The 15,704-nt window shown below is 60.4% G+C and overlaps 2 protein-coding genes across 2 annotated transcripts; one reads left to right on the forward strand and one right to left on the reverse strand.

Annotated features, from left to right (window-relative positions):
• Window positions 1-6,627: 6,627 nt before the first annotated feature.
• HJV (hemojuvelin BMP co-receptor) lies at window positions 6,628-9,873 on the reverse strand. The gene is made up of 4 exons (XM_040088130.2): window positions 9,620-9,873; window positions 9,100-9,261; window positions 8,427-8,929; window positions 6,628-7,665 (listed from the first exon to the last, which is right to left on the reverse strand). The coding sequence occupies exons 1-4, from the start codon at window positions 9,684-9,686 to the stop codon at window positions 7,039-7,041; spliced, it is 1,359 nt and encodes a 452-aa protein (XP_039944064.1). The 5' UTR covers window positions 9,687-9,873; the 3' UTR covers window positions 6,628-7,038.
• A 2,929-nt stretch (window positions 9,874-12,802) lies between these two features.
• BOLA1 (bolA family member 1) lies at window positions 12,803-14,618 on the forward strand. Its single transcript, XM_040088171.2, has 2 exons — window positions 12,803-12,883; window positions 13,960-14,618. Exon 2 carries the CDS (start codon window positions 13,970-13,972, stop codon window positions 14,384-14,386), a length of 417 nt encoding a protein of 138 aa, XP_039944105.1. The 5' UTR covers window positions 12,803-12,883; window positions 13,960-13,969; the 3' UTR covers window positions 14,387-14,618.
• Window positions 14,619-15,704: the final 1,086 nt, after the last annotated feature.

A 15,704-nucleotide genomic window follows, 5' to 3' on the forward strand; every position in this document is an offset into this window, starting at 1 on the left:
CCAGAGTTAATTCACACCTGATCGTATAAACCGATAAAGGCTCCCGGGATAAACCGTGGGGCATAAACTGCTCTCCTGCCAAACCGCAGGGCAGAATTCCTCCTCGAGAGGGGAATCCTGCCGTGCTTTTGCACGGGAATTGCGCCTTTTTTTCCCCCCCTGTTGTCTCCCACTAGGAAGAAAGGCGATGGCTTGGCGGAGGATTTAGGGATTTGCTCCAATTCGGTGAAAGGCTTTTTCCAGCCTTTCCCTGCCGTGGGATATTTGACCCCTCAGGTGCGTGCCGGCCTTCCCGTCTGAGCCGTGTTTACGCTCTTCCCTCTCCGGTTTCCCATCCCCGTGCGCTGCTTTCCAAGCCCGGCGCTGCTTCCTCGAATTCCGGCGGAGCCAAAGGGCCTTGGAGCCTCAGGCCGAGGAGCTTGTCGAGGATATGATCCAAGGCACGTTCCACGTCCCGAATCCTCCCTGGATTCCTCCAGACTCGTCAATCAGCGCTGCCCTTTCCCCCCCTGCCCTCCATCCCATGGAAATCCCATCCTCTCCCCAGCTCCCTGCCGCCGGAATTCCCTCGGGGGTCAGATTTGCTCCAGGGATTGCTCTCATGCGCGGCAGCACCCCTGGAAGGACCTAGGAGAGGTGGGGAACACACTGTGGGATTTTTTTTTTTTACTTGTGAAAAAAATGAACTTTCCCGATGCCCTTCAAAAACAGGAAAATCAGGAGAGGAATCACCAGAGTTCTGGGCAAGGGATGACTGAAATTCCCACTGAAATTCCCACTGAAATTCCCACTAAACTCTCCTTCAAGGCACTCATCCCACGGGATCCCCCCCAGCCCTCATTGGGATGGGGAGAGCAGCGGGATCCGTTCCTTTTCCCAGATCTCCTAACCGGGGGAAGGAGACGGCCAGGGCACCGTGAGTAACGCTCGGCCTTCGGAATAACCCACTTCCGAAAGCCACGGAGCCAGAAAACGGGCCCTGAGGTGACTCACGGAGCACCGGGCGGGTCCCGGGGAACAAACTGGGCACGGCACAGACTTGTTTTTGCCCGGCTGCGGCTCCTGGCGCTGATAAGATCCGTGTTTTTCTGCTCCGGGTTATCGGGATTGGTTGCCAGGAGAAGCCACGCTGGTGGCTGTGGCAGCCCGGCCTTTGTCCTTGCTCTCAGGCGAGCGCTATCCAGCCGGGATCGCTGCTCCCGAGGGCTGTTTTCTCCTTTTTTTTTCTCACCTTATATGGTCTCTTTCCAGAATATTCCAGGCCGGGAAGGAGGGGGGAGAGAGGGCCGGGGAGGGATCCACAATGGCTGGAGCGTGGGGACAGAGTGTGCCGGCTGTTCTGTCGGGAGCTGGGGTGGAAAAGGCATTTCCTCCAGTTGTTTGTGTCCAGGGAACACTGGGAATGGAGCCCAGCTGGAAAACAAGGCGCTGCGGGACCAGGGGCGGCTCCTGGAAAGCGGCCGGGGATTTTCAGGAGTTCCTAAATCCCAGCAGAGGTTTGAGGGTGGAAGGGAAGGTCTCTAGCGCCCGGCTGGGGGATGAGGACGCTCCACACGCCGAAATTTACGAGCGATTGCAAAACTTTTCATTTACGGAAGCGTTAAATAAGCTAAAGTACAAATATTTATGCTCCTGTCGCCTCCCGTTCTTCGCTCCGGGTGCTAATTAGTAAAAAGGCCGTTAGGCACGCACAGTTTGTTTCTTAAAATGAGTCGAGAGTCTGTTCTGAGGAAGGGTCACCAAAAATTTAAAAAAAAAATAAAAAAATTAGTTTTCTTTGTCCTGACTTTTCTACCTTTTCAATGCATTCGTGATAAATAACTCCTTAGCAGAACTTATAGTTTCTTGTATTAAATGGGTTCTTTAGGCAAGAACCCTGCAGTTACCTTATATCTTATTTACTGCATTTTGATTTTTTTTTGTTACCAGCGCAGCTACATAAACACAAAGCTGACAAGCAATAAATTACGAAATCTAAAATCGCAGCTTCTGTTAACCGCAAGCGAAGCTTATCCACCTACTTCAGCTAATTCAGCAACTTCTTATCTTAACTTTCCTAAAAAATCCCTAGTTCTTCAGATATAATGTCTCCCAGCTACGTGGAATCGCCAGGTACAGAGGTTTGAGGCTCCTCAGAGAACGCCTTGGAAAGCTCCCAGGGCAGATTCCCAAAAATTCCCCTTTTTCTGCCATCCCCACCAGAGGCTTTTCACTCCCGTGCTGAGATCCCCCAGGGACGGGGATCAGAATTCCCTTTTTCCCCCCCCCCTTCCCTGAGCAGGGACAAATCCTCTCAGGAGGATTTTCCCACTTTTCCAGCTCCCACTGGGGACGTGGGAGCCCTCCGTGCCCGGCAGTTCTTATCCGGGTGGGATTTCCTCCTGTGTTTTCTGCCCAGAGGGAGTTTTTTGGATCAAGGGAAGGGGGAGATAAAACTCCAGAGGAGCTCTGCCGTCCGTAAACAAGGAGGAATTCAATTCTTGGTTCTGCAAAGTCTCGTGTTTGTCATCTGCTCTTGCAGGAAGAGGCAGTGACCTCTGCTCCAGCTTCAGCAGGGAGAGAGGGAATTCCCCCAGCTGCCGGCAGAGCCCCTCAGACACCGAAGGAAGATGGAATTTTTCCTCCTTTTCAGCAGCCAAAGCTGCTCCGAGCCGGGAGCGTCAAGCTCGGGGAAGAGAAGCGCGGCTTGGAGCCCTCCGGTCTCTGGAAGTGTCCCTGCCATCCATCAGCAGGATTATCTTTAAGGTCTTCCCCAGCCAAAACCCCAAATCTGGGATTCTGTGATTCCTGGTCGATTGGGGCGAGGATGGACATCCCGGAGCTCTGGGGGTTCTGACTGCGCCGGGGCCGTTCCTGTGCGCTGGGTTCTGTGGACATCTAGAGGCTTTCCCGGGAATGGCAGAGAATTTTCCATCCATCCATCCATCCTCCATCCATCATCCATCCATCCTCCATCCATCATCCACCCTCCATCCATCATCCATCCATCCGTCATCCATCCATCCTCCATCCATCCCTCCATCCATCCATCATCCATCCATCCCTCCATCCATCCATCATCCATCCATCCATCCATCCATCCATCCATCATCCATCCATCATCCATCCATCCATCCATCCATCATCCATCCGTCATCCATCCTCCATCCATCCTCCATCCATCGTCATCCATCCGTCATCCATCCATCCGTCATCCATCCATCCATCCATCCGTCATCCATCCATCCATCCATCCGTCATCCATCCATCCATCCATCATCCATCCATCCATCATCCATCCATCCATCCATCCCTCATCCATCCATCATCCATCATCCATCCATCCATCATCCATCCATCATCCATCCATCCATCCGTCCATCCCTCATCCATCCATCCTCCATCCATCCATCATCCATCCGTCATCCATCCTCCATCCATCCATCCATCCATCCATCCATCCATCCATCCATCCATCCATCCATCCATCATCCATCCATCCATCCATCCATCATCCATCATCCATCCAGGTCCTCTCCTCCCCAGCCCGGATTCCCCAGCTCTCGCTCACAGCCTCGGAGCAGTCGTGGCTGCCGAGGAGGAGGAATTCCTCATCCCCTTGCCATTGTGGACTTTTCCTGGCCGTGCACACCTCCAGGAACGGTGCCCCAGGGACGTTCTGAGCGTCTCCACCTCAGACGAGCCCCGTGAACGCGGAGTTTTGGCTCCTGGAGGAGGCGACTTCGGCCAAAGCTCCCTGGACAAGGGGATCTGGACCACCCGGAGCAGCTCACGGTGGGGGTGTCACAGCAGGTGACAGGGCCACCACCCCCTTCTGTCACAGGGCCACCATCTCACCCTGTCACAAAGCCACCATCCCCTTCTGTCACAGAGCCACCATCCCCTTCTGTCACAGGGCCACCATCTCACCCTGTCACAGAGCCACCACCTCACCCTGTCACAGAGCCACCACCCCCTTCTGTCACAGGGGCACCATCTCACTGTCACAGAGCCACCATCCCCTTCTGTCACAGAGCCACCATCCCCTTCTGTCACAGGGCCACCATCCCCTTCTGTCACAGAGCCACCACCTCACTCCATCACAGGGCCACCATCTCCTTCTGTCACAGGCCCACCACCTCACTCTGTCACAGAGCCACCATCCCCTTCTGTCACAGAGCCACCACATCACTCCGTCACAGGGCCACCATCCCCTTCTGTCACAGAGCCACCATCCCCTTCTGTCACAGGGCCACCATCCCCTTCTGTCACAGAGCCACCATCCCCTTCTGTCACAGAGCCACCACCTCACTCCATCACAGGGCCACCATCTCACCCTGTCACAGAGCCACCATCCCCTTCTGTCACAGGGCCACCATCCCCTTCTGTCACAGAGCCACCATCCCCTTCTGTCACAGAGCCACCAACTCACTGTCACAGAGCCACCACCTCCTCTGGACACCCTGCAGAGGCTCAAACCCGCGCCGTGGCCAGGCAGGGGTTCAGCTCCGTGTGGAAAACGTGCCAAGCGCGGGATGCTCCTGGCCCATTCCCAAATAACCCCACGCCGCTCCTCCTCAGCGCCACCAGCGGTCCCTCAGAGCCGCGCCGAGGCGGAGAGCGGAGGAAAGGAGCGGAGCGCCGGCGCCGGCCCGAGCTGTTGATGCCAACGAGAGCGTTTCCATTGACGTCAGCAGACTTTGGATCGACCCTTTCCCCTCCCTTGGCCGATGTCACCGTGCTAAAAGCCACCTCGGCCACCCCGTCCAGCTCTGACCCGGGGTTCAGCCCCCAGGGAAGCCTGAGGGGGTCCGGGGTGGTCTCCCAAGGGGCAGGACCGGAGGAAGAAGGGCTCGAGGGAAGGTTTGGGTCGGATATTTTTGGGAAGGGAGGTCGGGCGTCGGAGCAGAGCGGCGGTGGAGGCGCCGTGTTGGAAAACGGATGGATTGTGGAACCTGGGGTCGTGGGTCAGGAGTGGCCTTGGCAGTGCCGAGGGCCGGTTAATGATTAATGATCTCAGAGGTTTCTCCCAATCTCAATGATCCCGTAATTTGCCGGCGGCAGCTTCTCCACGTTGTAACCCAGCGGTCAGAAGGGTCCGTCTTGGGCCACTCCTGGTGTGACCCTGGGTCAGGCGGAGCTGCCAAGTCCCAAACCTGGAGCCAGAGCTCCCCAAATCAGTCTTTAGAATTCCCAGACATTTCCAGGTTGGGAGCTGCGCTCTGAATTTCAGGGGTGGCTCCTGAGGAAGGAAAGCGCCAGGCCCAGCCCTGGTGGCGCAGGTGAAATCCTCTGAAATACGTGGAATTTTCCCTCCCCTCCATGGGCCGTTGAGGAGGAGGGGAAGTCTGGTTCCCTTGGGAACCCTCCTTTCCCCCGTGGAATTCTTGTTGAGTGGCTCTCGTGGCAGAACAACTAAAGGACAGCCGGGTTCTGCATCCCCAAATCCATCCCATTTCTACCACGAGCTCCAGCACTGCCGACGCCGCTCCGGAGGATTTCACCCCTATAGAGGATTTTATCCCTGCGGAGAACATTCTCCCCACGGAGGATTTTATCCCCCCCCAGAGGATTTTATCCCCCCCCAGAGGATTTTATCCCCCCCCAGAGCATTTTATCCCCCCCCAGAGGATTTTATCCCCCCACAGAGGATTTTATTCCTCTTTCCCTCCTTCCTGCTTCGTTTCCCCCACCCAAAGCTCCGGTGTCGAAGGAGCAGCGGAGGAAGGAGATATTCTTATCCTCATCTGCCACTGCTGCCCAAAGACGGGAAGGGACAGATGACAGGAAATGGGGACTCCAAAATAGACCCTTTAATGTCAAAGCCATCGGGGGTTATTAGGAGCAGGGTGAAAGACACGGAGCAGGTCTCCTGCTCGGCGCTGTTCGCTCCGAGCACCCGTCCTAGGGGGAATTTCATGACATCCATGAAATTATTTCCCGTGTGCTCTTGGCACAAAAGGATGAAGAGAGAGAAAACTCCGTGTGTTGAGCGCATTGAAGCGTGAATTGTAAAACCTTCCCTGGATGGAGCTGCAGTTCCCTTCTCCCCCACCTCCACAAGCGCTTCCTGCGTTTCCGTGGGATTGGGGTGGCTGAGTTTTTAACTCTTCATTAAAAAATAACGGGAAGCCTTCCCTACGGAAAATATTTCTGCTGTAGAACTCCACCTGCTTTACTGAAACCCTCCGAAATACGTGAAATTTCCCCTCCCCTCCGCAGTTCTGCCCTGCCCGTCTCTGTGCCCGGCCGGCCCTTTGCCGTCAGGAATTCTGTTTTCCCAGCGAAAGCTCTGGTTTGGCTGGGATTTGAGAAGCCACAGAGAACCTGGGCCCGAGGGAGAGAATCCCCGAGGGGTGTTTTGTCCTCCCTGAAACCCGACGCCAATCCCAAGTCCGGACCCAGCTAAACCGAGTCCACAACAGGTGCCAAGAAAACAAGGAAAAATAGCAACGGCGGCCTTGGATATAGGTCTGAAGCTCCACAGCTCCCGCTGCTGGAGATCCGCCTGTTATTTATGCTGGAAGAGGAGAGTGTGGACAAAACCCGATGATTTCTACTCAAAATCTCCCTCTTGGTCACAAAGCTGCCCAGAGCCATCGGTGGCCTCACTCTGCTTTGGGAACAGCTGAGTGAAGGGTCCCCAAATCCATAAAAACCACAATTTTTTTACTGCTAAAAATTGGGCTTTGAGATCATTATTCCTGGGTCTGTAGGGTTCCTGAGTGGAATTCTGCCGGGAGAAAAGTGGGAAGTGAGTTATGGAAAGGCTTTGAGGGACAGAGGGGGGTTCTAACCCGAGGGGGTTTATTTTTCCTCGATGCACTGCAATGCCACATCCTTAGGGGGAAAAGGAACAGGTCAGAATGGACCGGAAAAGTTGGGATCTGCCCTCAGGAGAGGAGCTGGGAGCAGCTGCATCCATGCGAGACCCATGGGTGCAAACCAGGGATTCATCTCTCCCCTCCCCTGGGTCTGTGATTCCTCGTGGCTGCGGCGACTCCTCCTTCAAGGCGAGGAAACTCCTGGCTGCATCTCAGAGCCGGCGGCTCTCCGGGGTTAAAAGTGCAACGAAACGACCCAAAATCCACAGGGGAGGAGGAAGAGGAGGAGGAGGGAGCAGGGAGAGGCCAGCGGGGAACCCCTCCCGGCTTGGAAGATGTGAAGCTTCTCAGCGTCGCTCAGGAAGAGCCGGGCGTCCTCCAGCGCCCCGTGAGCCGCCATGGTGAAGTTGGCGTCGCCCGAGGTGACCACGTCGAAGACGCACGACTGGAAGTAGACGTCCTCCACGGGCAGCATCTCCCGGCAGAGCGCTCGCGCCGTCTCGGCGGGGACGCGGCCGCGCCCGCGGGGGCTGCGGGAGATGCGCTGGCCGCGGGGGCACCCTCCCACGCACAGCTGCAGGTCCTGCTCCTCGCTGAAAGCCCCGGCCACCTCCTCGGCGGCGCGGATGGAGAAGGAGAGCTGGCGGCCGGCCTGGCGCACGGCGATGGTGGTGCCGATGTAGCGGGCGCGGATCTCCACGTGCCGGCCGGGGCTGCGCTCGAGGATGGCCAGGCTGCCGCCGCCCGGGCGCGCTCCCCCGTTGACGGAGCCGTCCTGGAAGGCGGCCGGGACGTTGTCCAGCTCGGCCTGGTAGACCTTCTGGTCGATGCATTCCTTCATGTTCTTGAAGATGATGGTCAGCTGTGGGCGGCGGGACGGGAGGGAGGCGAGCGTGGCGTGCCCGTCCCAGGGGCTCGGGGTACCCCAGGATGCAGGTCCCACCCCGCCTATCCCTCCTCAGAGCACGGTTCTTTCGGGATAACAACGATCTTTCCTTCTTTCTTTTACCGCCATTTAAGCGATGGAAAACTCAGGTGGAGCCAAGCCCAGCAAGATTCCTTCAGGTATCCCATGGACCACAAGATTCCCTCCCAGGTACCCCATGAACCACAAAATTCCCCCCAGGTACTCCATGGACCACAAGATTCCTTCAGGTACCCCATGGACCACAAAATTTCCCCCAGGTACCCCATGGACCACAAGATTCCCCCCCAGGTACCCCATGGACCACAAAATTCCCCCCAGGTACCCCATGGACCACAAAATTCCCCCCAGGTACCCCATGGCCCACAGAGTTCCCCCCAGGTACTCCATGGACCACAAAATTCCCCCCAGGTACCCCATGAACCACAAAATTCCCCCCAGGTACTCCATGGACCACAAGATTCCTTCAGGTACCCCATGGACCACAAGATTCCCCCCAAGTACCCCATGGACACAAAATTCCCCTCAGGTACCCCATGGACCCCACAGTCACCTGACAGCACCAGGAGCGTTCGAGGGTCCCCCCTAAAGAACCTTCACCATCCCTCCTTTCTCACCCCCCCTCGAAGCCTGAAGCGTTTCCGAGGATTTTGGGAAGCGCCCTGCCTCTGGATTATCGACCTGCGCGCTCACCTCACCTTGCTGGTGACGGTGGCGTTGGACCCCTCGGCCACCGGCGAGCTGGTGGCCTGCACAAACAGGAAATCGTTGTCCAGGAGCGGCCAGGAGCCCTCCACGCGGCACGTGTGGAAGTCGTCGTGGAAGGTGCGGATGTGGGGGTCCCCGAAGGCGGCGCAGTGCCGGAACGCGGGCGGGCGGCCGTGCTTGTAGAGGAAGCTCCGCTCGTAGTCGCAGACGTCGAGCGACTCGAAGCCGCGGGCGCCGGGCGCCGGGGGCCGGGGCCGCGGCGGGGCCGTGGGCCCTTCCTTGGAGCAGTTGTGCTGGATCATGAGGTCCTCGATGCCGTGCACGGCCGAGTGGAAGGCCAGGTCCCCGCGGCAGGTGCGGGCGGTGCGGCGGGTGCACAGGGAGTAGGAGCGCAGCGCCGTGCAGAAGCCGGCCCCGCGCTCGGGGCCCCGCAGGTGCAGCGTGGCCGCCACGTACTCCGAGTTGCAGCGGAGGATCTTGCACTGGGAAGAGACTGGGAGAGACAGGACGGCTCCCTGGGAGAAGGGATGGGGTGGGGAAGGGCAGACCCTCCTCTCCCCGCCCGCCCCGGCCGCCTCCCGCCATCCGGCCTGCTCTGGGTTCTCACGGACATCCTTCCTGGAAGCGTTTTTCTCCTGGTTTTCACAGGGGAACAACTCTTACCGTGCCTGCAGAGGAGAAGGAGCAGGAAGGCTCGGAGGAAGAGGCCGGAGTTTTCCGGCTGCCCTGGGCTCCTGCCGTGGGTGGCTCTCCCCATTCCCATCCATGCGGAGCCTGGGGGGTCTCTCACCCACCGGCGGCTCCCAGCTTCATTCCGCAGCTCCCCTGGAAGCAGAGGCGGGGTTGGAGAGGGACCGGCAGGCAGGAGCAGGAGCCAGCAGCGAGTCCGGCCCAGCGCTTCCACGGCCACCGAGTGGCACGTTGGCACGGCTTTGGAGCCTTCCGGGGGTCTGACCCCACCGCTGCCCCGAGCAGCCGGTGCCAGGGCCTGGCCACCCCCTTTCCATGAGGAAATTTCCCCTGATATCCAACCTCAGCCTCCCCTGGTGCCGCTTGAGCTGTTTCCTCGCAGCTGAGCATTTCACTCCTCCCTCACTTTGGGTGGGATCGGAGCCTGAAGCATCCCCGGGGTGCCAGCGATGCCCTCGGACCCTCGTCCCTGCTCTCCCTCCGCCCCACTCACCTGTGTCAGCCTCCTCAGGAAAGGATCCGGCTCCCAGCGCTGGGAGCTCCTTCCCTGCGGGACACATGGGCGTCCTTGTCACAGGTGACAGCCAGGGAGACCCGTGGGGCCACCCAGGAAAATTCCGGCCTCCCTGGGCTCCTCCATGGCCTCACGGCCCGATAAAATCCGCGGTTCCACAAGCCCAGCCCGGGGCCGGGCAGCGGAGCCCCTCTCGGCTCCTCGTCCCCGGCCACCTTTGCTCCGTCCTTTCCCCTGCGGGGCACGGGCGGGGGTTGAAATCGATCCTCCTAAATTTAGCTGGGCTCTGATCCAGCCGGGAACAACAGCCGGAGTGCGGAGAAGGTGGGGCGCAGGAGCTCCAGGAGGAGCTGGGGGTCCCCCAAACCTCGCTGGCTGTGGGGTCACCACACCCATGGGAGCGTTCCCTGGGGCTCCGGGGGTTTTCCCTCCTTGGGTACCCCCTGCCTGCAGCCCCCCGCCCAGGAGTGCAAAAAAGCACCGTGCTTTTCCCTGCGTCCAACAGGGAATGTTGGATGTTTCCTGACAGGGAATAATTTTCCAGAATTTTCTCTCGCAGCCTCTCCTCCCCGGGGCACAGCACACAAACATGGGATGGGCCGAAGTTGGCCGATGTCCCCAGGGATCGGTGGCCAATGTCCCCAGGGATCAGTGGCCATCCCCAGGGATCGGTGGCCATCCCCAGGGATCAGTGGCCATCCCCAGGGATCGATGGCCAGCGTCCCCAGGGATCAGTGGCAATGTCCCCAGGGATCGATGGCCAATGTCCCCAGGGATCAGTGGCCATCCCCAGGGATCGGTTGCCATCCCCAGGGATCAGTGGCCAATGTCCCCAGGGATCAGTGGCCATCCCCAGGGATCAGTGGCCATCCTCAGGGATCAGTGGCCATCCCCAGGGATCGGTGGCCATCCCCAGGGATCAGTGGCCATCCCCAGGGATCGGTGGCCATCCCCAGGGATCGGTGGCCAATGTCCCCAGGGATCAGTGGCCATCCCCAGGGATCAGTGGCCATCCCCAGGGATCAGTGGCCATCCCCAGGGATCGGTGGCCATCCCCAGGGCTCGATGCCTGCCGGACCACGCTGGCTGCGCTCCTGAAATTCCACCGGCGCGGCTGCAGCCAGCCCCTGCTCCCTGCAGGAATGCTCAGGAATGCCCACACCAGGATTTTTCGGGTCCGTTCCAGAGGCCGTGGAGGGGGACAGGGGTGGGATTTGGTCCCGCGGTGTTCCAGCACCCCCAAATCCCTTTGGGGGCATACTCAGGAAAGATTTCTGCCTCCTAAACCGAGCCCCTGCTGTTTTCCCCTGCAGGGAGCAAAGCCTAACATCCACCTGATCCCAGAAGAGCCACAGCACTGGGACTGGGGTGGGAAGAGAAGTATTTGGGGAAAAGCAGAATTTGCCAGAGAGCTGGGAGAGTGGATCCCTCTTCTTTCCAGGATGAGCCAGGCGCACAATCAATCCCAACGGATTCTTCCTGCCGTGCCATGCTTAGCATAAATCCCATCCCTCCGTCCCCACACCTCTGCCAAGGATCCCAGCACTCCACTTACCCCCGGGAAGTGACGGACACCAAATTCCCCCAGACCCTCCAGGGGAAATTCCTGGTCCCCGGCCTGGGTCTGGCTCCGGGTGAGAATGAGGAGGGAATCCCGGCTGTCTCCACCCGGCCTCGGAGCGGAGGGAGCAGAAAAACAGCTGAGGATTCTGACAGCCGGATCTGTCACCGGGAGCGGGAGCTGAGTGGGCTCTGGCGGCGCTTTAAAAATAGCCGGCAGGATTTTTTTTTTTTGATCCCAAAAGGCGAATTCCAGTGGGGAGGGGAAGGGAGGAGGCAGGGAGGGCCGGGGCACGGAGTCCCTCAGAGCTGCCCCATCCTGAGGTTTCTCCAGGCTCTGGAAGGAGCAGTTTGGGAATGCAAAGTGCTGCTGGAGAGCCCGGGCATGCTCCTGTTCCACCGGCGCCCGAGAGTGAGCACTCCCCTCCTGCCTCCGCCAGCAGAGAGGTGGCAAAACAGGTGGAGAGGAGAGAGGTGTCCAGTGATGCTCCTCCTCTGGGATTCTCCATTCCAGAGCTTTCCCTCTCCCTCTTTTGGAGAACCTGGAGGTCCTGGGGGTCCCTGGGAGGTCCTGGCGGGCCCTGAGTGGTCCTGGAGGTCCCTTAGAGAGGTCCTGGGGGTCCCTGGGAGGTCCTGGAGGTCCCTTAGAGAGGTCCCGGAGGTCCCTGGGAGGTCCTGCAGAGCCCCAGACATTGAGAGGGGCAGACAAGGAACCACCTGGCTCAAAGGTCCAACCCAAATCCCACCGCTCTGGGCCGCTCCCAGCGCACTGGCTCGTGGATAAATCCCATCCCGAGCACCCGCTCTGGGGCCGGGCAGCTGGGGGCTAAAAAACCCCCGGGAGCAGGAGGAGCCGGACACCGCAGAGCCCTGCGCAGAGACCCCCAAGAGGTCGCAGGGCTGCCACGCTGGGCAATGGGTGCCACGGGGGGCTCGGCCACCAGCCGTCCCCCTGTGTGTCCCCCCGTGTCCCCCTGTGTGTCCCTGTGTGTCCCCCTTGTCCCCCCGTGTGTCCCCGTGTGTCCCTGTGTGTCCCCCTTGTCCCCCCATGTGTCCCTGTGTGTCCTCCTTGTCCCCCCGTGTGTCCCCGTGTGTCCCTGTGTGTCCCCCTTGTCCCCCCGTGTGTCCCCGTGTGTCCCTGTGTGTCCCCCTTGTCCCCCCGAGTTCCCCCGTGTGTCCCTGTGTGTCCCCCCATGTACCCCCGTGTGTCCCTGTGTGTCCCCCCGTGTGTCCCTGTGTGTCCCTGTGTCCCCCCGTGTGTCCCCCTGTGTGTCCCTGTGTGTCCCTGTGTGTCCCTGTGTGTCCCTGTGTCCCCCCGTGTGTCCCTGTGTGTCCCTGTGTGTCCCCTGTTTGTCCCCCATGTGTCCCCCCGTGTCGCCCATGTGTCCCCATGTGCCCCATGTGTCCCTGTGTGTCCCCGCGTGTCCCCATGTTCTGCCGTGTGTCCCCGTGTGTCCCCCTTGTCCCTCCATGTGTCCCCCGTGTCCCCAGGGCCCACACGGCCACGCCCACGCATCCCAGGCCACGCCCACAACGCCATAAAAGGGAAAATGGGCGTGGCCGATGCCGAGGGGCGTGGTGTCGGTGCGTAGGGGGCGTGTCCCACACAGCCCGCGGTGATTGGTCGGGCGGTGTCACGTGACGGCGGCGGGGCGATCCCGGGCGGTGTGACCGGAGCGGGCGGTGAGAGCGGGGCCGGGCCCGAGGGGAACCGGCGCCGGGCCCGAGGGGAACCGGGGCCGGGCCCGAGGGGAACCGGCGGCCACGGGAGCCTCTGGTGCTCCCGGGGGAGTCCTGTGGGGGGATCGGGGGCACCCGCCCGGGGTTGGGGGCTCTGGGCGCGGCCCCGGCTTGGGGAGGGCTGAGGGCGGGTCAGGCCTTTCTCTGCTGCTCGGAGACTCCGGTCCGAGCGTGAAGGCTTCCCGGGATATCCTCTCTGCCATTCCCGGGATGTCCCCTCTGCCATTCCCGGGATGTCCCCTCTGCCATTCCCGGGATATCCCCTCTGCCATTCCCGGGATATCCCCTCTGCATTCCCGGGATATCCCCTGTGCCATTCCCGGGATATCCCCTGTGTCATTCCCGGGATATCCCCTCTGCCATTCCCGGGATATCCCCTCTGCCATTCCCGGGACATCCCCTCTGCCATTCCCGGGATATCCCCTCTGCCATTCCGGGGATATCCCCTCTGCCATTCCCGGGATATATCCCCTCTGTCATTCCCAGGATATATCCCCTCTGCCATTCCCGGGATACCCCGCTCTGTTCCCGCAGGGCTCCCCAGACTCTCCGTGCCCCCAATACCAGCGGCAGAGCCCCCTCCCCATCTCCCCCCTCCGTGTGCCGCCCCCTCCCGCCATCCCCAAATTCCACCTGAGACCCTCAACCCCTGTCCCCTCCACTCCCCTCGAGCCTCTTCTCCCTTCCAGCTCCCCGAAACATCCTCTAAATCCTGTCCCCCGTGCTGGATCCTCTCCTGGCGGCCATGGGGGGATAGGGGTGAGGCCTTTCTCTCTGCAGCCCCCCAAATAAATCCCCCCATCTCTTTTCAGCCCTTCTCCGATGTGGGGTCCCCTCCTGGTGGCTGCAGGGGGATTGGGGAGGAACCTTTTCTCTCTGCAGCCCCCCAAATAAATCATCCCCCCATCTCTTTTCAGCCATTCTCCGATGCAGGGTCCCCTCCTGGCAGCTGTGGGGGGACTGGGGAGAAACCTTTTCTCTTTGCAGCCCCCCAAATAAATCCCCTAATTTCTTTTCAGCCCTTCTCCAATGCGGGGTCCCCTCCTGGCGGCCGCCGGCGGGGCCATGGGGGGCGCGGGGGGACCCCTGGCCCGCGCCATCCGCGCCAAGCTGACGGCGGCGCTGCAGCCCACGCACCTGGAGGTTCGGGACGACTCCCCCCGTCACGGGGTGCCCCCCGGCGCCGAGACTCATTTCGGGGTGCTGGTGGTGAGCGAGAGCTTCTCGGGGCTCCCCCTGCTCCAGCGGCACCGCCTGGTTCACGAGGCGCTGCGGGAGGAGCTGGCCGGACCCCTGCACGCCCTGCAGGTCACCGCCCGCACCCCCCAGCAGTGGCAGCGAGACCCCCGCGCCCCCCCCGCGCCCCCTTGCCTGGGGGGCTCCAAGAGGGACAAACGCCGAGGGAAGGAGGAGGAGGAGGAGGAGGAGGAGGAAGGGCGGCAGTGAGAGCGCCAGGAGCACCCCCAAAACAACGCCGAGCTCCCGGGACCCCCCCCCCCCCCAACCCCGGTGTCAGGAGCGTGGAGGTGGGAGGGGGTAAAAGGAATGGGGGTGACGCCCACCACCCCCCCCCTGCACCCCCACAGCACCCCCAGACCCTCCAGCACCCCCAGCCTGTGTAGGGGGGATTTTTGGGGGCGTCCCTCCCCCATTTAATGTCCGAATCCATTTAAATAAACGTGTTCTAACGAGGGGAAGGGGCTGAGTCTGGAGAACCTTTGGTGGGGTGGGGGGATTTTGGGGTAGTTTTGTGCTTTTTTGGGGGGATTTTTTTTTTTTTTTTTTTCTTTTTTTTCTTTTTTTTTCCGTTTTAATTAATTTACAAACACCTGAAACTACAGCACGGCACGACAGAGCTACAGGGGTGGGGGGGGGCCCGGAGTGGGGGGACCCCCCCCCCCCAAAAGGACCAGCTACACCAAGGAGGGGACAAAGCACACGGGGGCTGCTTGGAATGGGAGGGGGCTGCCCTGGGGGGGCTCTGACCCACCCTGCCCAACCCTCATCAACTTGGGGGGCAGAACATGGGGGAACCCTCCCCAAAATCGCAGGTTTTGAGCCCCCTGAACCCCAATTTCTTTAGAGGAGGGCACAGCACTGGGGAACCCCTTGTACCCCGATTTTTTTTTCCTATTTTTTTTTTGGGGGGGGGGCGGTGGGGGGTTTAGGGGCTGTTTGTGCTTCGCAAACCGCTGGTGGTTTTTGGGCTCGGGGGAGGTAAAAGGGGGGAATGTTGTGGTGGGGGGGTGAAAAGGGGACGTGGGAATTAGGGGGGGGGAAAAAGGGGCTGGGAGGAGGAAAAGAGGGTGAACCCCCCCCCCCCCGTCACCCACACCAGCCTCCCTCTAATTGGGGAAATCCTTTAAAAATCGGTTAAAAATCACTAACTGGCAGTTTTGGGGGTGTCCCCCCCCCCCGGCTGCTGCGCCCCAAATGAGACCAAGGGCTGGGGCTGTGGAGGAGGGGGGAGCTGTGCTTTGCACCCTGAAATTCGGGCACCCAAAAGTGGGGTCCTCCTGGGGGCAGCGGGGCGTGTGCTTTAAGGGGGGGGGGGGGCACCCTAAAATTCTCAGGGGATTCTGCACCCCCAGCTGTCCTGTGCCCTCCTGAGGCACCCCAAAATCCACACCCCCCCAAAATCCGTGGGGGTTCAGGGGACTCTGCTGGGTGCCCTCTATAGGGATGGGGAAACTGAGGCACGGGGCGTGGACACGACTTCATCCTCCTCCTCCTCGGCTCGGCAGGGATTTGGGGGACGCACAGA

This window comes from Hirundo rustica, chromosome 29 (assembly GCF_015227805.2).
Source record: "Hirundo rustica isolate bHirRus1 chromosome 29, bHirRus1.pri.v3, whole genome shotgun sequence".
NCBI classification, from domain to species: domain Eukaryota; kingdom Metazoa; phylum Chordata; class Aves; order Passeriformes; family Hirundinidae; genus Hirundo; species Hirundo rustica.

Coding starts and splice junctions, on each gene's coding strand:
- HJV (XM_040088130.2), bottom strand. CDS start 9,686: ATGTGTCCCGCAGGGAAGGAGCTCCCAGCGCTGGGAGCCGGATCCTTT. Junction 9,262..9,619: donor TCCTGAGGAGGCTGACACAG/GTGAGTGGGGCG, acceptor CTCTGCTTCCAG/GGGAGCTGCGGAATGAAGCT. Junction 7,666..8,426: donor ACGCCACCGTCACCAGCAAG/GTGAGGTGAGCG, acceptor CGCCGCCCACAG/CTGACCATCATCTTCAAGAA.
- BOLA1 (XM_040088171.2), top strand. CDS start 13,970: ATGCGGGGTCCCCTCCTGGCGGCCGCCGGCGGGGCCATGGGGGGCGCG.